The sequence below is a fragment of the Globicephala melas genome, chromosome 8 (genome assembly GCF_963455315.2).
Source record: "Globicephala melas chromosome 8, mGloMel1.2, whole genome shotgun sequence".
Lineage (NCBI taxonomy): Eukaryota > Metazoa > Chordata > Mammalia > Artiodactyla > Delphinidae > Globicephala > Globicephala melas.
In genome coordinates, this window is record NC_083321.1 from 2,995,360 (window position 1) to 3,016,806 (window position 21,447).

Sequence of the window (21,447 nt, forward strand, 5' to 3'; positions counted from 1 at the left end):
CACAGGCACGGAGCGAACCATTTATCCACCTTTGCACAGAGGAGAGGACGAGGGTCAGAGGAAACAGCAGTCCCCTGGGTCTCACCATGATTCTGCAGAGTCAGAAATTGAACTGAGCTCCTTTAAACAGGGAAATACACTTCCTAGAGAAGTACTTTTCTTTCACTTGGACAGTTTTTGACCTGAAAGCAAGATTCTGAGTTCTTTAAGATGGGTTTATTAAACAGTTTTCTGAGCAAGTGTTGCCCCACTGTGCTATCCCTACAGGGATGGTCTCTTTGCGGTTATGGTGGGCAGATAATGGCCGAAGATGTCTGTGTCCTGATCCCTGGAACAGGTGACTATGTCCAGATACATGGCAAAGGGCAAGTAAGGTCACAGATGGAATGAAGGTTGCTAGCCGACTGACTTCAAGATGAAGAGTTGGGGCTTCCCTGGTGGCGCAGTGGTTGAGAGTCCGCCTGCCGATGCAGGGGACACGGGTTCGTGCCCCGGTCCGGGAAGATCCCACATGCCGCGGAGCGGCTGGGCCCGTGAGCCATGGCCGCTGAGCCTGCGCGTCCGGAGCCTGTGCCCTGCAACGGGAGAGGCCACAGCAGTGAGAGGCCCGCGTACGGCAAAAAACAAAAACAAAAACAAACAAACAAAAAAAAAGATGAAGAGACGATCTGATCCTGGGTTATCCCTGAAGCCCCCTGTAATCCCAAGGGTCCTTAAAGTGGAAGAGGGAGGCACAGACTTCAGAATCAGAGTGGTGGGGGTTTGAGGACTCGACCCGCCGATGCTGGCTTGGGAGGTGGAGGGAGGGGCCGCGAGCCAAGGACTGGGGGTGCCTCTAGAAGCCGGAAAAGGCGAGGGAACAGGTTCATCCTGAGAGCCTCCTGCAGCCACGAGCCCCGCCCTCACCTTGATCTTAGCCCAGAGAGACGCCCGCTGGATGCTGACCTACGGAGCTGTAGGGTAATGGACTTCTGTTGTTCTGGGCCAGTAGGTTCGGGGTCATTCGTGACAGCAGCCACGGGGAGCTAATCCTCCGTCCTTAAGGGGTATGGAGTGAAGTCTGGCTATCTCTGAAGAGCAGGGTCCCTGTTTTCCCTCCCCTCCCCCTCGAGCCCAATAGCCAGCGCCCAGAAGGTGCTGGATCAATGATATGCAGCTGATGTAGTGATTGCACGAGGGACCCAAGCTGCCGTGGTGTGAGCATGAGAAGTGGCTTCAGATCAAAGTCGTGCCCCTCGGCCGGTGTTCCTCAGAGGTGAGGCCCTGATCTCCGTGCCCAGCGGTGGGATGGGCACCTGCCAGCACAGCGCCCTGACCCACAGGGGTGGAGCTGGGCTGTGCAGGCTGTGAGCTCCGTGCCCCCTGCCCTCTGCCCCTGCCCTGCCCAGGCTCCAGCCAGCCCTTCATGTGGTTTGCCCCCTTTTCTGCATCCTGGGGTCTGGCCCCGGACGGGTCTGATGGTGAGCTTGGAGATGCCACCAGCCCCCCATACCCGTGTCCCGCCAGCCTGCCTGTGCCCACTGGGGCTTCTCCCCACGCTCCTGTCTGTGGTTCTCCGCAGAGAGATGGAGCCCATCGGCATCTTTGGTTTTAAAAAAGAAGAGTTATTTCTGTCTCCATCCCCATCAGTGATTTCTTTCTTCCTTGTGCTCTGGATCCTGCATTTGGCTCTCCAGCCGGGGCGCGGCCCGAACTGTGTCTGATTTAAAACCCGCCGGAGATCACAGGAGCCGGCATGGGAGGGAGGCGTGTGGATGAGAAGCTGGGGGTGGAGTCGGGTGGCCCTGCGCCCTGTGTCCGGGCAGGAAGTGTCACCTCGCAGGCTGGCCCGGCCCGTCCAGCTCGGCCAGGCGCTGCTGTGATGAGGGAGTGGGACCCCGACTGCTCAGGGGTCCACCCTGCCCCTTCTGCCTCTTCAGGGTGAGGGGCCGAGAATAACAACCCGAAGGGAGTGGAGTCCACGGGAGGGGCTGGAGCAGAGGGGAGCTGGTGGTGGGGTTGCGGAGCCCAGGGACCACTTTCCCTTCTCTCTGTGACTCTCTTTGTATCTCCATCTCTGTGTGTGTGTCTTCGTCTCTCTTTCTCTGTCTCTTTCTTTGTCTCTCTGTGTCTCTCTCTGTTTTTGTGTATCCTCTGTCTCTGTGGGTGTCTCTCTGTCTCTCTCTGCCTGTATCTCTGACTCACTGTCTCCCCCTCTGTCTTTTTCTGTCTCTCTGTCTCTGTCTCTGCTTTTGGTGGGTTGGAGGCTCAGCTCCAGAGGAACCCCCAGGCAGGACTCTGAAGGAAGCCGAGGCCCCAGCTCTCTGCATTTCTGTGCTGCACGGCGAGTAACCTCAGCTACGCAGCTCTGGACCCCAGCCCCAAATCGGCTCAGAGGTCTGAGGGTCAGCAGTGCGGGTGGGCGCACCTGGATTCTGTGCTCAGGGTCTTATGGGCCCAGAGTCAGGGTGTCACCTGGCTGGGCTTTAGCTGGAGGCCCTGAAGGAGGACCCCGTCCCCTCAGCACGCTGAGCTGTCGGGGATGAACCAGGCAGTGCGACGCAGAAGTGTTTTATCATCGTTACACGCAGTCTCCCGTCTGTGGCCGATTCAGGGTCTTTATCACAGAGAGGGGAGAGGTCTGGACCCCCTGCGTCCCTAGTGCCCTCCGTCTGGTCGTGTGAACCCAAGGATGTTGGCCTGTGGCCAGGTCGGCGGCCCTCACTGAGGACACGCTGCCTCCGGGGGTGTTTGGAACTGTGCAGGCCAGGTGTTGTCCCAGTCAGTACCAGCACATAGGACCTGGACACGGCAGCACCGCCGTGGTGGACGGGCCCCTAGCCAGGCCCCGGGGTGAGGTCCAGAGGTGCCGTCACCATCCGCTTGGGTAACGAGACCTACCCGGAGCGACAGAGTAGCCGGAAGACCAGGGCTCTTGCGGTTCAAGAAACCTAAAACCCACGTGAGCTGCGTCAAAGGAAGAAAGGTCCTCCACCGCAGGGGTGCAGCGGCCTTTCCTGGACCCCGAGAGTGGAACGTGGGGTCCAGCCTCCCCCGGTCCTGGAAGTAGGATGCGGGGGGAGCTTGTCAGGAGCCAGGCCAGCTCAGCCATCTCTCTAGGGCCACACATGCGTCATCACCGCCCCGAGCCCCTTGCCTCAGTCTCCCTCCTTCGCTTCTCCCCCACCCCACAAAGTGTTCCCACAGTGACAGCCTCTCTGCATGAATGGAGGTGTCCTCTGTTCACACGGGGAGCAGAGACTGGCCACTTCTATTCCAGGTCCCCAGGAGGGGGTCTGATGGGCCGGGCCGCTCTGGGCAGCTCTGACCAGGGCGTGAGGTTCTGTGTACAGATATGGTTGGGGTCCTGCTCTGTCCCAGGGGCAGAAGGATACATTCAGAGAGGGAAGACCAAGACGTCTTCCTGGAGGACAACTGTGGCCGACAGCCCACCTGGGAAGGGACTTAGACGCGTGACGGTGTTATAACTTCACCACAAGGCCAAGGTCAATACTGCTGCTAGCCCCATGTACAGATGAGAAAACTGAGATTCGGGGAGCTTGTTTCCTGCCCAGGCCCCGCAGCTAGTGAGGACTTAAGCTCACGTTTTCTCGTCTAGATGCAGGCTTCCTTCCTGCCTTCCTGTCTGTGGCATCTCACGAGCGAGGGAACCGTCCCACGTGGGACCTGGGTGGGGATCGGGGCCGGCGTGCCCACGCAGCCTTGGCCCTGCTCTGGTGTTCTGGCCTCTCCCCACGCCCGTCTCTTGACCCGGCAGCCCACCTCCTCCCCACGCCGTCCTTTGAATTCTTTTTTGGCCTTTCAGAGTCTTAATAGATTTCTTGGAGAAGATTCCTCTTCATCAACAGTCACACTCGAGGCTCGGAGGCCATCAGTGTCTCCCCGGATGCCCCATCCTGGCTTCCTTGCGAGCTAGACGGGATCCTCTTCCCAGCCGCTCTGCGTAAAGGGCTATTTTAAATGCTGACAGTCTGAAGCTTGTCATGCGATCTGTCACTCCCTTTCACGAGTCACAAGAGGTATATGGAATGGAATTTCCAGGGTGTTTTTTTTCCCCCGTTCAATGTAGATTTTTCTAGGCCATATTCCAAGAAAAACTTTCAGGGCACATCAGCTTAATCACTGCGTGGTCCTCTCCTGGGAAATGGGGTTACGTCCCTAGTCGCATTGGTGGCGGAGGGGATGTGTCATGTTGAGAAGGCAGAGCGTACAGACATCTGGTTTGATAGTTGAGTAAATGAGAGCTCAGAGCGGCAGAGTGAGGTCCCACGCCATCACCACCAAGGTCAGGACTAGAAATCCAGTTTCTCCGTTTGTAGAAGGGCTGCTTCCATTCCCTTGGCAGTCGAAACTAAACTCAGTCTCTGGGCCATATCCTCAGTTCTTCACAGTCAGACCCAAGGAGGCGACAGTGCCCACGCTGGATAAGAACAAAGGGTCCAAGAGCGTGTGGGTTTTATCCCGTTGTTCAGTTACTCCACAGCTGTTGATCACCTACTGTGTGCCAGGCTGTGTTGTAGGAGCTGGGGACCCAGCAGTGCAGTGAACTTTGAGCTGGGGAAGGAATGTCCCAGAGAGAGTCTAGCAAGTGCAAAGGCCCTGAGGCGCAAACGAGTTTGTCATGTTCAAGCAACAAAAAGGAGACTAATAGGGTGGGAGTGGAGTGACTGCGGTGGGGGCGGGGAGCAATGGGAGAGGAGGGTTCAAAGGCAGGGCTGCGTAGCCTCGGACCTGTGTCATCGGAGGGCTCGAGGAGGGGACTCGAATTCCACTTGGAGACTGTCGGAAAACGTTAAGCAGAAAAGTGGCATCACCTGATTACATTTTTCGAAGCTCATTCTGTATAGAGGCTCAGGAGACGATTCAGATCATTCAGCAGTGGTGACTGCTGGCCTCCAAGCTGAGTGGTGGCCTCCAAGCCTCCAAGTGAGCACCTGCCGTACGAAGCACTGAGCCTGGAACCTGGCCCAGGAGGTGGGCCTGTCTGTGAACTACTAGGTTCTTGCCTTTGAGAAGTTTCTACGTGGCTTAGGAAACAAACGAGTGAACAGTCCCCTCTTGGTTGGCTGGTTTTTCCGTCTCCTTTGTCGTACCCAGAGGCCTCCTCTGAGACATATAGAGGCCTGTGCTCTGTGCCGTGCTCTCTCCATGTCCGATGGGATGCGTTCCTGTCGTCCGTTGTGTGGTTTTCCATTTTCTCCTAGAAGGTGTGAGATCCTCACAGACAAGGGGCCAGACTCAGCCTCTGCCTTGATGTTGTCTGGGCTTCCTTTCTACTTTTGGTTGCCAGAAAGCCGGCTCTGGCACGCTTGAGCAAAACATGGAATGTCCTGGCTCGCGTGACAGGGAAGGCCACGCGTGGGCTGCATCGGTCAGCTTAGGCCGGGGGAGGCTGCAGTAACAAACAGGCCCCTGATCTCAGTGGCCGAAAACCACTAAGATTTATTTCCCACTCACACCACCTGCTTGTCCTGTGTCCCGGGGGCCACACCCAGGGGCCCTGACTGATAGAATAACCGCTGTCTCAAACGTTTCGGTTGCCATGCCCGTGGACAAAGAAACAGTAGGGGGGCGAGAGGAGGCGGGGCGGGGGGGAATCTTGGATTGGGAATTAAATGTTCCGTCCACCCAGGAAGTGAAGTAAATGAGTTCTTCCGAAAACGCAGTGGCCGAGATGAATCGCAGGGATCCATCCAACCACATGCCCAGAGGGAGGAAAGGCAGAAATATTGAATGAGTCGCCCTCGTGACCCCCACAAGCCAAGACCCAGGGATTCTCAGCATTGGGCCGCTTGTGTCCCTCCCGCTGTGTGCAGGCTGCATTCATGGGCTAGTTTTCCCACGATGTGGTGTGATGGCCACTGGTTGCCCGCACCCCACGTCCTCCCACCTCATGGCCCACGAGAAAGCCGAGTTCTCCTTCCTCAGCATCCAGACCTCAGCACGTCTCAGAAAAAGGCCAGCCGGTCCTCCGTGGGCCATGGGCAGGTTGCTGGTGAAGATGCCTCCTCCCAGGGCCCCCAGTGGATGCTGACCCAGGAGGCTGTGCTGTGCAGTATCCCTGCCACCTGCTGGCTCGGTGACCGCAGGCAACTCACTCAACCTCTCTGAGCCTCACCTTCCTCAGCTGTAAACCAGGGATAGTAACAGTGTTGAGCTCTTGCCCATAAAGCACGTAGAATACGCGGGGCCCCGCATGGATGTTTTGAAACACGGTAGCTGTTGGCTGCTGTCAGCCAGGCTGGGGAGGCACAGAGTCGGGGGTCTGCTCACTTTAATTTGCAGTGAGCATGCCTGCCCCTCCCCCGAGCTCCTCCCCTGTTGCCGTGCCCCGCCCCCGTGCCAGCACCTCCCCGACTCCCTTCCTGGACCTCCCAGGTCACACCCCCGCAGCGGCTGCCCCCCCACCAATCCCCCTCCCTCTCAGCCTCCTAGGTGGGGGCCGCCCCGGCATCAGCAGGGCCAGGGCCTTGGGCCCCGCCGCGTGGACCTTCTCGTGCCGGTGCAGGTTGGAGCGCCGGCTGTTGCCGCACAGGGGGCAGCAGCAGGGCCGGACGCGGCGGTGGGTGCGCTGGTGGGCGGCGAGGTGCGAGCTGTGGCTGAAGCCCTTGCTGCACTCGGGGCACGGGTAGGGCTTGACCCTGGTGTGGGTGCGCTGGTGCGCTGTGTGACCTCGAGGGCCACCTTGGAAGGTGGAAGGTCCCAATCCTCCGTGCACAGCGATAACCAGGTAATATAGCGCTTTCCATTTGCCAAGCACCGTTCCAGCATTTTCCCTGTATTAATTCATTTACTCCTCCATCACTTCCCTGTGAGTAGGAACTATTATTATCCCCACTTTACAAATGAAGAGCCTGGTGACTTGCAGCCAGTAAACGGCAGAGCTGGGCTCTGAATTCAAGCCAGTCTAGCCTGCAAGCCCACATCCCTCATCATGGCACTCTGCTACTTCTGCAAAACAGCTACAAGAAATCCACTTAGCCCTGGCTGCTGTGGGAAGACCAAATAAGGTGAAGGACTTTCATTTACTAAAAAAAGCGATAATTTAGCAAAGCTGCGGTGATGGTTAGGATGATGACGACGGTGATGATGACAGAGATGATGGTGATGTGATGAGGATGATGCTGTTATGATGGTAGCAACGGTGATGATGACAGAGATGACAGTGATGTGATGAGGATGATGCTGTGATGATGGTAGCAATGGTGATGATGACAGAGATGACGGTGATGTGATGAGGGTGATGCTGTGATGATGGTAGCAATGGTGATGATGATGGTGGCGGTGATGCTGTCCCTCAGGACCCCTTTCCTGTCCCTCGGGGCCATATCTCAGAGCAGAAGTCTGACTGTGTCCAGAAGCCAGAGGACAGGGAAGGCCTGTGCAGTGAGAGAGTTTTCCACAAAGCATTTAGAGATAATATGATTCCAAAAGTTCCCCTTTCTCTTATAGAACAATTATGGTAGTGGAAGGGAATCCATTGTTTTTAAGGCCAGATTAATAACTTGTTAAATCCCGTGTTTGTCTCCACCCTTCCCTCTTTTGTTTAACATTTTCTTGGTCCATGAAATCCCAAAGTCTGGGAACCACTGGCTAACTGACCTAGAAAGGGTCCCTTTCTGAAACATTTGTTTCCTCTGGCAAAGATGTGGACAGGTACACACCACACACACACACACACACACACACACACGCACGCACGCACACACACACACACCACACACACACACACACACACACACACCACACACACACACACACACACACACCCCACACACACACACCACACACACACCACACACACACACACACACACACACACCACACACCACACACACACACACACGCACACACACACACACACCACACACACACACACACCACACACACACCACACACACACACACACACGCACGCACACACACACACACACCACACACACACACACACACACACCACACACACACACACACACACCACACACACACACACACGCACACACACACACACACACACACACACACACGTTGACTACGCTCTCTGCTCCTTCCATCTGGAACCTCTGACCTCAGCCAGGGCCTGCACCAGCCAGCTCTCAGGGCCCAGGTTCCCTGGGCAACAAGCACAGCACTGCCACGTGGGGCATAAACAGGCAATTAAGAGTAATAATAACAATTAACAGCCCATCCCCACGGTGATTCAGTGGCTTCACGAGCTACTCTGCTTAACCCTACAAACAGGTTCCAATCCCACTTAACCCTCCCGGGCCCAGCCCTTATGTAGGCTCCACGCGATGTCACAGGGCTGGCCTGGCCAGAGGCACTGCCTGGCCCACGTGCTCCCCCCGCACAGTGATCTGACTGCTGGGGCCCTCAGCCCAGCCCTGGAAAGTCAGCATCTGTTAGCTTTATCCTCACCCCACCCCCAGGATCCTGAGCCCCAGAGAACAGAGCTGAGGCCCCACCCCATCCGAGCAGCCTTCTAATCCCTGCATTTGGGGCACAGGGCCTGACCTTCAGGTGGACTTGATAAATGGTAACTAGATTTGAACATGTACGCAATGCAAGATCCCAGGGAGGAGGGGAAGAGGGACGCCGAACACCTGGGTACGTTGGGTCTGACTGCCAGACACGGGGGATGTGCGTGCAGCTCGGCTGGACCAATGCCCTCGGGCCACTCTGCCAGGGCGCAGTGTGTTTCTGTTTGCTGATTTGCAACGGACTGTTGAGATTTGCTCCGCAAGCTCTGACATTGGGTGTGTGCCAGGAGTGAAACACCAGAGGTGATAGAGAGAGAAATAAGGCCAAATCCCCACCCTCGAGCCCCGCAGAGAGCGTGGAGACTCGGGTCCTCTCCGGGGGTCCCTTGGTGCGACCTGCTGGTTCTGAACCTGGGCCCTGGAGCCCACCTGCCCGCGGGGGGCCCACCCTGCCCCCACTGTTTAGCAGGATGTGCCTTTGCATCGGCAGTGCTCGCCAGCACCATCTGTAAAATGGGTCCAACCGTCGTACTTCCCTCGCCGGGCTGCTGTGACCAGCAAGTGGGAGTGGATCGGCCCAGATGGCCACGAATTGTGGCCCAGGGGAAGGACTCAAGAAATGTTAGTGAGGACGAAGATGTTATTGCCCCAGGTTCTTGGACTCTTTAATCAATAGAAATTGATGCGGCCAGACGAGAAATTCAGACAGAGCTTTACTGGGACTCGTGCTGCAGCATAGGAAGAGAGAACAAGAAACCCCAAGCGGGGGCGGGGCGAGCTGGCTTCTTAAATGGCGTGAGGGCGGGGCAGATCGGTGGGCGGAGCTGGAGGAGGGGCTTAGGTGGTCTGCCCACCCCCTTGGGGTGCCATGTGCAGGGATCATGCGTTGTACCCTGCTTTCCCTCCCTGTACCTCAGAAGTGGCAGTTGGGCTTTTGGGTCTTTTTGCATCTTGTTGTTCGTAATTTGCCCCAACTGTGCATGTGAGTGTTTATTTTTATTTATTTTATTTTTTTAAACAGCCACCCCTCCCCTGGCCACAGTGACATTTTTTTAATTTAAATTTTATTTTTTTGGCTACGCAGCATGTGGGATCTTAGTTCCCCGATCAGGGATCGAAGCCGCGCCCCTTGCATTGGGAGCGTGGATTTTAGTCCCTTAGAGGTTCTTTGTATCTGTTGCTTGAGGAGACGTTTGTCCAGGGGCAAACACTCCGGTGAGGGGGTCCCGGGTCCCAGCCTGTCTCAAAGACAGTGATGACACAGCAGAGACACGCCAAGCAGAGGCGAGTGCCTCACTCCACAACGAGGACACCAAGGTCCTGCAGAGGGATTGGAAGGGTGGCGTGAAATGGAGCAAAAGCAGAGGGGCCACGCTTGGCTGGACTTGGCAGGACCTGCAGAGTGACACACGCACCCACTCCCTGGGGGCCGTGACAGACCAATGAGAGAGTATAGGAGCAGAACTTGGAACAGGGCCTGGTACCCAGTCAGCACGCAATTTGTGTCAGGGACCGAGATGGTGATGAAGATGTTGTCACCGTTCAGGGAATTGTAACTTTCGTATTGTTGGAGCCTCGAGTGGAGTGATGGGAAAGGGGCAGAGAGGCAGGGGGAGCCGAGTCACTGAGAACCCGGCCGCAGGTCCTTTAAGACATCACTAGCTGCTGTAACAAGCAAATCCCTGGAGTGTAGCACAAGGCAATACAATTTTGTTGCTTCTTTTAAGAGCTAATGCACAGAGACCCAGGCTTTTGCCAGGACTCCCTGATGATCCCATCATCCTGTCGAGCCTGGGAGTCCTAGCTTTGAGCTGGGAGACACAGCAAGAGAGGTTAGGGAGAGCTCCCTGGCCTCCATAGAAGCCAAGCTTCGAAGGGACGCACGCACGCACGCACGCACAGATGCGTGCGTTCCATTGGTGGGAGCTGGTCACGTGGCCACACCTGGCTGCAAGGGGTGCTGGGAAATGTAGTCCTGGGCTGGACATCTGCTCCTCCCAGCACCCCCAAGGCAACACCACACCATGTAGAAAGGAAGCGTGTGTTTTTGCTGCACAGGCTGCCTCTGGGCATGAGAGGAGCCAAGAGGTATCAGCGCGACCCTTCTCAGAGCCCTTGCACGTGTTCACTTTTCAGCCGAAAACGTGCATTTGGGTTTGAGTAAAATCCCGTTCGCCTTGGAAGGTGGTGTCAAGGAGACTGACGGCAGAGAGGTCACAGGGTTTAAATGAGAGTTTGAGCCATTTTTCCTGAAGCCAATCACATAATTTCTCTGTATTGTTTCCAGGGTTTGGGAAAGAGAGTGCCCAGGAGATTTTATTTGGGGGAAAATACCTAAACAGTAAATCATAAGCTGCTGTATTTCTTGCATTTGTGTTGTTGTGGGTTTTTTTCCCCTCCAGCTCTGAGCTATCGATTAAGTCTAATTACATCATTCATATAATTTCCCGTGAAATTTAAGTCGAAATTTGCTGAGTAAGGGAAGTAAGCAGGGGACTTAATTAGGAACTTAATCATGGTTTTTTTGTTTGTTTCTAGGAGAAAGCAACTATAATCAGGAAGAATAACAGTAAACATTTCCTTTCTCCCAAAGCAGTCATCCGCAGGTTCTCGGAGTCGCTAGACGGCTCGGCAGCATCACCTGAGAGTACCGCTGTCGCGGATTCTGTGTGCTGAGTGGCCGGAACCTGCAGAGCCCTGTCTTCTTTGCAGAGAGCATCCTGCGCCAGCCAGGGACCCTGGGACCTGCCTCCATTTGGGAATGGAGCGCATGACTCTCCAGTAGTCAGCCTTGAGGTTCATCTGCGTCCCCCAGAGTTTGCAAAGTTAGGCCACAGAGCAAGGCCGCGTCTTCCTCCCAGATCTTTCCGCAGGAGAGCGGGTCTCACGCTTCGTAGGTCAGATAAATGAGGGGCCCGGCCGGCCTCGCGTGGTTTCAACATTCGGGGACCGTGACTTTCTAAACGATGTCTCTCTTCCCTCTCTGCAGAAACTCGTGCAGACCGCAGCAAGAAACTCTTCCGGCACTACACGGTCGGCTCTTATGACAGCTTTGATGCTTCCAGGTAAGACGTGATTCTTTCTCTGCCAGGCCCCCTCCGGTCAAAGATGCTCGTGGGCGTCCTGAAAGCGCTGGACCACCTTGCATGGAGCACATGGAACCCCATGGCTTGCTTCCCGCTATGGGTCCCCGTCACCCACCGCCCAGACGTGGGCTGGGATGATGGAGACCGCCGTCTTCCAGAGGACCCGCCTGAGAGGTGGGCTCTGGGCCGCCTGCAGTTTGGGGTCGGGCTAGAGCGCACTTGTGGGATGGCCAAGGGAGAGAGCTGTCTTCCAAGGAGGAGGAAACCTGGCGTTGTTTGGGGGGAAAGCCGTACAAATGGTAAAGATGACAGTGCTTGGCGGCCACGGGAGCCTTGAGGCAGCGCCAACGTATCAGCATCCCCCCCCGGGGGGTGGGGGGCAGAATATGAGGATGCCTCTGGGTTTCCCCTCCTCCAGCCCCCTACTGCCACCAATCTGCTTTCTGTCGCTAAGGATTTGCCTGTTCTAGACTTTTCCTAGAAATGGAATCCTACAGTATGTAATCTTCCGTGAATGGCTTCTTTACCAAGAAGAATATTCTCAAGGTTCATCCATGCTGGAGCGTGTATCAGTGCTTCGTCCCTTTTTTTTTTTGGTCCCTTTTTTTCGCTAGTTTTTTTACTGTGGTAAAATATAAATAACGTACAGTGTGCTATCTTAACCATCCTGAAGTGTACAGCCCGGTGGCGTTAAGTACATTCACATTCTTGTGCGACCGTCACATCATCCATTTCCAGAACGCTTCCATCTTCCCAAACTGAAACTCCATCCCCATGAAACACTCACTCCCCTTCCCCTCCCCCAACCCCTGGCGCCCACCATCCTACTGTCTGTCTTCATGAATGGGACTCCTCTAGGGACCTCGTACGAGTGGAATCATACAGTATGTGTCCTTTTGTGTCTGGCTTCTTTCACTGAGCATCATGTCCTCAAAGTTCATCCCTGTTGGACCAGGTGTCACAGTGTCCTTCCTTTTTGAGGCTGAATAATATTCCTTTGTGTGGATGGACCACATTTTGTGTCTCCGTTCACCCGTGGATGGACGCTTGAGGTGCTCCTACCTTCTGGCTGTTGTAAACATGCGGCTGTGGACATATGTGTACAGATATTTTTTGAACACCTGTTTCCAGTTCTTTGGGGTGTGTACTTAGGAGTGGAACTGCTGGTCACCTGGTTTTCGTGTTGACCCGGCCCAGCCACCTTTCTCCTATAAACAAGATGCGCTATAACAGAAATGCCATTCCCAGCAGAGTAGCCGGTCCCCTCTTCCGGGGGGCTTTGCAGACTCTCCAGGTCTTGCTAAGATTGTCCACTTTTTTACCTTGAAAGCCCAGGTTGTGATCGTTGGCCTGGCCACCAGCGCAGCCCCGAGAGAGCGCTCAGAGGCTGATGGCTTCCAGGGAGTTACACCCACCCCTGGCGTCTGCTGATGAGTCTTTATCTGGGTCAGATGAGTCGTTTTTGCCTTAGCTGGAGGCCGTCTGTGAAAGTGGACCCTGGGCCCACGGTCACTGTCAGCATGCTGTCACTCTCTGCTTCCGTTCTAGCAGGGAGGGCGCCTGAGTCTCCGAGAAGCCCAAGAGCTGTTGCCATGGTGACTTGGAGGGCTGTCCAGGCTGGGAGTGGGGCTTTGAGGGAAAGAGGCCCTCTGGGTGCTGGAAGGGTCCAGGCCGTGTCTTGCCCTCAGGCCGTGGCTTTTGCAAAGCCATGTCCCCACGTGATCCGTTGTCAGCAGAGGGCAGCCAGCAGGCCACCCTTGGTGTGTGTGTGTGTGAGGGCGGGTGCGCGCGCACACTCGGTGCTCGAGACGGGCAGGGCTGACTGAGCTGGGAAAAGAGAAGACCACAGGGCCAGGCTGTCTGGGCCACGTGTCCCGTGGCTGCAACAGGCCAGAGCACACCAGGGATGCTCACTGCAGGTCGGCCGACAGAGGACATGTGGAACCGTCATAGCTGCTAAGTGATAGGACAGAGCCGTCTCGGGAGATGATGAGCTCCCCGTCGCTGGAGGAAGTCAAGCAGGGTGGGCATCGTCGTGGCGGAATGTCATAGAAGTTTGGACTAAATGACCTCTGAGATCACAGCCAGGTCTGCATCCGTGTTTTGGCCCCAGATGAAGGCTTGCGTTCTACGTATATACTGACCACCTGCTCAGTGCCAGGGTCCAGGACCACAGAGGAGGGGGACAGCTGGACACACCTGGTTCGCATGGTAGCTTCTAAGCAGGTGGTAGAAGCTCTGACCTTGACCGCAGTTTAGGAGCCAGCCCTCCTTTCCCACAAGAAGGAATCAGGCCGTGGGCCTCACCTGACGAGGTGTTGCCGTGAACGAAATCAGAGTAACGACCGCGCTATCTGTTGACCTCCTGCCACAGGCCAGCCACCTTGCACTGATCCCAGCACCGCCAACCACCCACCCTCCCAGCAACCTTGAAATTGGTGTCCTTCTCCACTTGGCAGGAGGTCTCTGGAGAGGAGACAGGAGGGCCTGAGTGTCTCAGACACAAGTGTCTGAGGCCATCAGAGTACAGAGCCCGTGCCCTCAGCCCCCCTAACCCCCCACCAGGGTGAAGATGTTACTGCCCCAGGCTGGCCAAGGGATCATCCTGGGATTGAGGAAAGCTAGTTCAGGACAGAACCATCACCCTGTGACGGGTGTTGGGAGGATGGACAGTGGTGTTGCCTTGGTTATCGCAGGGCCTCCGAGCTTTTCCGTAAAGGGTGCAGGGGTCAGCCTGTGGGATCCTGCAGCCTCCCGGAACTGGCCTTATCCAGACTGTGAATTTGACAGAGGCCGTGGAGGGCGGGCAGTGAGGGAGCCGGGCGCCCCGACGCACCATTGTCACCCAGGCGGCTGGCGGGGGCGGCTCTGGAGCACGTGCCAGAGTGAGAGGCTGACCTCTGGTCCTCCGGGTGCACGGCAGAAAGCGTCCAAGGGAATTGCGTGCCGCGGTGCGGGCTCAAACCAACCGGCCGCTTGTTAGCCTGCTTCCAAATTCATGTCAGACGTGGCCTAATGAGGCGCAGAGGTCTGGGGGCCGCGCCAGTCCCCGGGCCAATTACCTGCAGTCGGTGGTTGGGTGACCGTCCGGGAGGGCGATTTGTGGCTGAGGCTGCCCCAGTGCCGACGCAGATGTGCTGAAGGAGCATGCCGTGGGAAATGAGGCTCAATGGAGACAGTTTCTGAAGCAGTCAGGAGGGTTCTCCCCTTCCCAGCCCCTCTTATTTCAAAAACTTTACTCAGAGCTTCAGAGCTGAGAGCGGAATGGTGGGAACACACCCGGTCGTGGTTGAACGTGTCTAGTTGCTCCAGCTGATTCCCTCCTCAGATTCCCTGCCATCTACCCAGCCTGCACCTGACAAAAGGGTCTAGAAACGTGGACACGTGGTCAAGGTCAGAAGGCAGAGGACCTGGGGCCATTTCTACAAGGACCTTACACATATTTCAGTGTCATTTTTAGAAACACTTCTCAACACTAGGGGTGGAGTCCCAAGTTCTCACTGCCCTTGAATCAGGTCCCGAGCCTCATAGCTTGGGGCCTCCAGGGGGAGGCAGGTTGGACCTCAGGGTCTCACCCTAGGGTGATGAGACTCCATCCATCCATCCACCCAACCAGGTACCCATCCATCCAACTAGCTGTCTACTCAGCCAACCAGCCAGCTAGCTGTCTTCACAGCCATCTATCCATCCGTCCGTCCGTCCGTCCGTCCATCCGTCCATCCGTCCATCCGTCCATCCATCCATCCATCCATCCATCCATCCATCCATCCATCCATCCATCCGTCAGTCCATCCATCTATCCATCCATCCATCCATCCATCCATCCATCCATCCACCCACCCATCCATCCACCCACCCACCCATCCATCCACCCACCCATCCATCCATCCATCCATCCATCCATCTATCCGTCCGTCCATCCATCCATCCATCCATCCATCCATCCATCCATCCATCCATCCATCCATCCATCCATCTATCCATCCACTCAGCCGTCCACCCATCCATCCATCCACCTACCCATCCATCCACCTGCCACTCATCCATCCATCCGTTCATCCCCTCCATTCATCTATCCATCTGTTAGCCAGTATTCAACACAACCTAACTATTCAGGAAGCTAAGCGTATGGGGGTAAACAAGACAAGCTCAGTCTCTGACCTCATGTAGATTAAAGTCTAATTAGCGAAGGCAACAACAAGGTTAACAAATAAATGAGCGAGACCCTCTTTGTGGTTATGCTGTGAAGCAAGTCAGCAGTACTGCCAGGCAGTCTCTTGGGCAAGTTGGGGAAGGCCCATTCTGGGTAGGGAGCCAGAAGGACTCTCGGAGGAAGCGCCTTTTGAGTTGAAACCTGAAGGTCAAGGAGGAATCAGCAAATGCAAAGGCACTGGGGTGAAAAGAACCTGACGTGCAGGGTGGCAGGGGACGAGGAGGGCAGAGAAGACGATGTCAGGGAGGACCTGAGGCCTCGTGGAAGGACTTTGCATTTTCCACGCTTGCAGTCGGAGGAGACTGGAGGAGTGACAACATGGTCTGGTTCACTTGGCTACAGGAAAACAGACAGTAGGATGAATGGATGAGTTATGAGACCATTGCCGCCATCTTGGTGTTGTTTGGCGATGGTGCTTTGGGCTGGAGAGGAGGTGGAGAGGGAGGGGTGGGTGGATACGAGGTATGGGGTGAAGCTGGAGTGGACGGAACCTGCCGAGGCACTGAATGTGGGGATGAGGGACAGCAAGGGGCTGTCCACCCCTTGGACAGGGAAGGGAAGGGGGCTCCCCACCTTCCCTTGGGTTTTGCAGGGAGGAGCCCCCAGAGGTGAGGGGGCTTCAGACCCAGTACCTGCCGGCACCTCTAGTGCACCCCCAAAGCTGCACAGGCAGCTTCTCATCCACTTGGAAGGAACGTGCCCACAAACAGCTCTGGGAAAGGGTCTCAGAAGGTGCGAGATTTCATTATTCCTCTCCCTTGGTGAGACCAATTTGCTCTTAGAGATTGAATTAGAAGGATGGCAAATCGTGCCCGTCCACCAGTTGAATATCCACTGTCCGTAGCTACTTATTTTCATGGCGTTCCGATATCATAGTCCAATTTTTATATCTTTTTAACTTGGTAATTGGAAATAGATACACACAGTTCAAAAATGCAAAGTGTGCACAAGTGCTACAGCGTGAAGAGTGCGGCTCCCTGTCGCCCTTAGCACGCAGCCCCCGTTTCTGTCCCCAGAGAGACCCTCCGTTACTGGTTTCCTGAGGGTCTTTCCAGAGATGGACTCTGAGTACAGAAGCATGCGTGCATATTATCTGAAGCCCTTTAAAGCCCTTGGTAATAGAGCATGCTAAGTTTTCGATCTGACTTTCCAACTAAGTCCCTGTGTGACTTTGGGCAACTTGCCGTCCCTCTCTGAGCTTCAGTCCCTGACCCACAACCAGGTTTGCAGAGTGGAGATCATGCTTCCTACTGGTGCCATGTCTCCAGCGGTGTTCATGTAAGAATGAATGAAAAAACATGTGTTTAGTGCTTGCAGCTCCCTCGAAGCATGGGCTATATAAATCCAGAGAGATGCGGAATTGTGAACGCGTGTGTGGGTAGCTGGCTTTCCTTTGAAACCCTAACTCTGTGTTCTGGAAGACTGCCTCAGTGTGTAGGTAGTAAGAACTGAATGGCAAGAAGCATTGATTTCCCCCATTCTTCCTCCACCATCATTTTATTTTTTTTTTATTATGCCTTAGACTCAAAAGAGAGGGATCAATCTCTGAGAACGTGCTCCGTCTGGATTCGTAAGGAAACATACTCTTGTTTTTCTCTCTTAATTGATGGCTGGGCCCAGCGGTTAGTCATGGAGCCCTCGGGGCAGCTCCTCTGTGGTAGGGGAAGAGGTGGTTTTGCTTTTTATTCAATAGATATCTGTGTTTTTAATTTTTACATATATGTATTTTAATTTTTTTAATTCTAATTTTTAATTTTTTTAATGATGTATTGCTTTCGTAATTTTGTGAAACCAAGGAAGAGAGGGGTGGCCCTTTGGGCACAGAGTCAGAGGTCACCCCAACTGCGCATCCCCACTCTTCCGTCTCCCTCTCCCAGTGGGACCACTTGCGTACACATGGCTGCTGGGATCCAGGTCTCCATTGGCACCAGTCACAGCCCCAGGGAATGTGCCCCAGTCTGAGCTTGTTATGGTTCCCCCCCCCCTCAAAAAACGCTCTTCTCTGCAGTCTGGTCCTCCCTCCTCCCTTTCTTCTCCCTTTCCTCCTCACTCAATTCATCACGAGGGTCTGAGGAGACCTGCCCCCTCCCCCCGACACCCTGCCGCCCCAGGTGGGGCCCCCTCAGCGCTGGTCCGCACTCTCTGTCCCCCGACGGCTGTCTGACTGCCCAGGAGACCCGCTCCGTAGTCACTCTCAGGCTAACATTTTCCCTCCCGTCACAGATTTTGGTCCAAGTGCTACGTGCATGTAATAAAGTAAGTCATTAATTTAACCAAACCACAAGGCAGGGCTGGGAAAGGAAGGAAAACTTGGTCTTTCCACCTCTCCCCAACCTCATCCACACAACCCCAGGAGGCAGAGGGACCACTTTAACTGTTTTTGTTTCATTCTTCAGATGGTTACCTCTGTAACCCTCCGATTACCTCCTTGTGTGTTAATTTAACAACGTAAAGCACCGCTGATTCTTTGCCGTAAAAAAGGAAGCTTTCATCCGTCTACCACTTCTCTCCCCAGTTTTGAAGTTACTGTTGGTCTGCTGATTACCTTTAAGTAACATTCTCAAATTCCTCTCTTGCTTAATAAATTTTAGACAGTATCACTCGACCCTTTGTTATGTCCATATTTAAGCATTCTAAGTTTTGTCTATAAGTTGGATTCGAAAGTTAAAAACCGGCAGAAAACAGTACATTACGATGATGATGTAAACGTTTACATGAGGACCAAGAACGGGGCTAGGACTCCAGTTCCTCTTTAAAGACCCATGAGAAGGGTCTTTCTAACATCACAGACCAGCGGATCCTTTCTTCTTCTACTCCATCAGTTGTTCAAAATCATGACAAATTTTAGCTTAGCGTTAGGGTCATGATGTTCACATTGCCTTTCTTCTTTTCTTGTGGGAGAAGAATTATGTCTTCTTTTTATGTCATCAAAATATCATCCTGTTTCTTATGTACCCCTGGGATCCCTGCCACTCTCATCGGAGGCCTCTGGCTCTCGGCCCTAATGTGGAGTTCCCAGTGGACAGTTATCATTCTGAGAGTCCCCTTCCTTGAGCTACTGGATAAGAGAACTGTGTCTTTATCCTTGTTCTGCTGGGACACGTATTCAAGTAACAACCTCAGGAAAGGCCCCTAGAGTATAGACTCTCATATCTGAAAAGTCTCTGATTTTCAAACGTGCTCAGTTTTGTAGAATTCCAGATTCAAAATGGTTATCCTGCTGAATGCTAAAGGCATCACCTCCTTTTCATCTCACCTTTCCTTGTTGCTGGTGACAAGTTACAGGGCGGATTCTTTGTTTCCTCCCTGGAACTTAGGAACGTCATTGTAGTCAATGCATCTATTTTCCTCGCTGCTCTGAAATGCCCTGGTGATGGGCTTGGGTGTGAGTCTTATCTTTTTTTAGTTTTGTTTTGTTTGTTTGTTTTGTTTTTTTTTCTTTCTGTGGTACGCGGGCCTCTCACTGTTGTGGCCTCTCCCGTTGCAGGGCACAGGCTCCGTACGCGCAGGCTCAGCGGCCATGGCTCACGGGCCCAGCCGCTCCGCGGCATGTGGGATCTTCCCAGACCGGGGCACGAACCCGCGTCCCCTGCATCGGCAGGCGGACTCCCAACCACTGCGCCACCAGGGAAGCCCATGAGTCTTATCTTTATCCATTATCTTCACTCTCGTGGAGGCTCCTTCAGACTGAAGCAGCTTCAGGTTTAAGAATATCCTTGTATCCTCCCCCTGAAAAACTCCCTCACTTCTCCGTCTCTGTCTTTCTGGATTTCCTGCGGGACCATCTGAGTCTGTTCCCCTTGTCCCTCATCCTTTCTCATGTTTTCTAACTCTCTGCCTTTCTGCTCTGTATTCTGGGAACTTCCTTCAACTTCTCACCTGTCCCTGTAAGTTATTATTCGGCGATCACATTGTGACGTGCCAAGAGCTCTTCCTTTCAGTGACGGGACAAGCTTCTAAGGCTTGGGAAAAGTGGTTTCTGGGTTTTGCGGGGGGTAAACCAGACGGCCTTGCACGGGCAGGTCTCTGCACGCAGCTGCTCTCAAGGCAGAGCCCAAGCCGGTGTGTTTCCCTTCTGGAGTGAGCGCGCACAGAGGGGCGGGTGATGCGGTGGTGATGAGAGCAGGTCCTGGGGACGCTGGGTCCACGCTGGGTGATGGAGAGCGGGGGCGCCCTCTGGTCAGGGAAGGGTGTGCGGTGCAAAGGGCTCAGACCCGCGTCCCCCAGCCTCACCTCACCAGCTCCGTGACACAGACAAGACCATTCACTCCGCTCCACCTGGCGTCGATCGCCACAGGGATTTGAATAGATAGTTACTCAGGAAGCACAGCACAGGCCTGGCCCTTAGTATACGTCCTGGGTGTGCTCTGGTTCCCAGCCCCTCAGGACAGCCGGGGGTTGCTGGCTTGGCGGAGTCAAGTGGACTCTGGCCTCTAAGCGCTGGACCTGGGGGCGTTGGATCCTCCTGGTAGCCCCAGATCCATGTGAGGGAAGGTTGCTCTGGCTGGGGAAATACTCAGACCCTCTACAGTGGCAGGAATCTCCTCTTGACCGGCCTGGGGAGCCAGCTCAGAAACTGCTCTGCAGGGGGTTGGGCAGCCCTGGGCCTCCCAGGTTGGGGGAGGGGTGCTTTCAGAGCTGCTGAGCCTGGCCGGCGAGGACCCCAGGGCCACCCTCCTCCAGGGCAGAGAAGCTGAGGCTCTCAGGGGCCCAGGGCTCTCTCATCAGCCTTTTCAAGGAGGCTCTGGCCCCTTTTTTCTGGACCTCAAGGCCCCTGCCTGGGGGCCAGGGGGTGGGTCTCTCCCCACAAGGGAGGCGCGTGGCTCAGTGCTCCCTCAGGCCACATTTAGAACACGCCCAGGTGGCCAGTGGGTGTGTGGGCTGGGGGAGCGCAGGCGGATGGGGGGACGATGGAGAAAGGAGGAGCCGGGGGAGGCTGGGGTTCCGGCACACCTCCAGGCTGGACCCCACGGGGATGGAGCAGGTGAGGACCACGTGTCACAGGAACCTCCCAGCCCCCAGAGCACCCGGCCGGAGAACCCGGCTGGTTCTCCCTAACGTTTAACCCGGTCACTGCCGCCAAAGCAGCCTCTGCCTCTGCACACCTCCTCCCCGACTGCCTGGCCTCTCCCTGCCCCCGTCCTGTCTCCGCCCTGGTTTGTAGCTTTTGCCAGTGCCCATAGTGTGAATCTTCCCGCCGTGGCTGATTTCAAGCTGCCCACGTGAGGTCACCAGATGCAGAGACAGCCCTGCGAGCCGGCAGGAGCCCCCACCGCCTCCCCTGGCCAATGTCCACATCCCTCCAACCCCCGCGGCCCTGGCTCAGGGTCTGAGACAGGGCCAGCCCTCAACTATGTGACCAGGTGAACTCATCTGAAATCCTGGGGGCAGCTTCAAGCCCAAGCCAACCGGCTCAGATGCCAGGGTCCCAGTCCCAGCTCTGACACTGGCCGCCTGCCTGGGCCTCAGTTTCCCCACCTGTAAAATGGCTACATCATCCCAGTGTCTCTACTGGCTATAGACTCTACACTCTGCCCGAAACTGCTGTCACCGCCAGCCGATGGGCACCTGTGAGTAAACTTCCTGGGAACTGCAGATGCCGAGATGCAGGCACAGGCAGCCAGTGGGGATGCCAGGCCCAGGAGGAGATGAGGAGGTTGGTTCTCACA

The 21,447-nt window shown here is 55.2% G+C and overlaps 1 protein-coding gene across 16 annotated transcripts in view; it reads left to right on the top strand.

Moving 5' to 3' along the window:
- SHANK2 (SH3 and multiple ankyrin repeat domains 2) overlaps positions 1 to 21,447 on the top strand; it is a 548,430-nt gene that overhangs the window by 349,829 nt on the left and 177,154 nt on the right. For all 16 annotated transcript variants that reach the window (XM_060302789.1, XM_070046075.1, XM_060302792.1 and 13 more), the window contains one exon: positions 11,469 to 11,544. In XM_060302789.1, the coding sequence (XP_060158772.1) occupies positions 11,469 to 11,544 (76 nt within the window). The remainder of the gene's footprint in view (positions 1 to 11,468; positions 11,545 to 21,447) is intronic.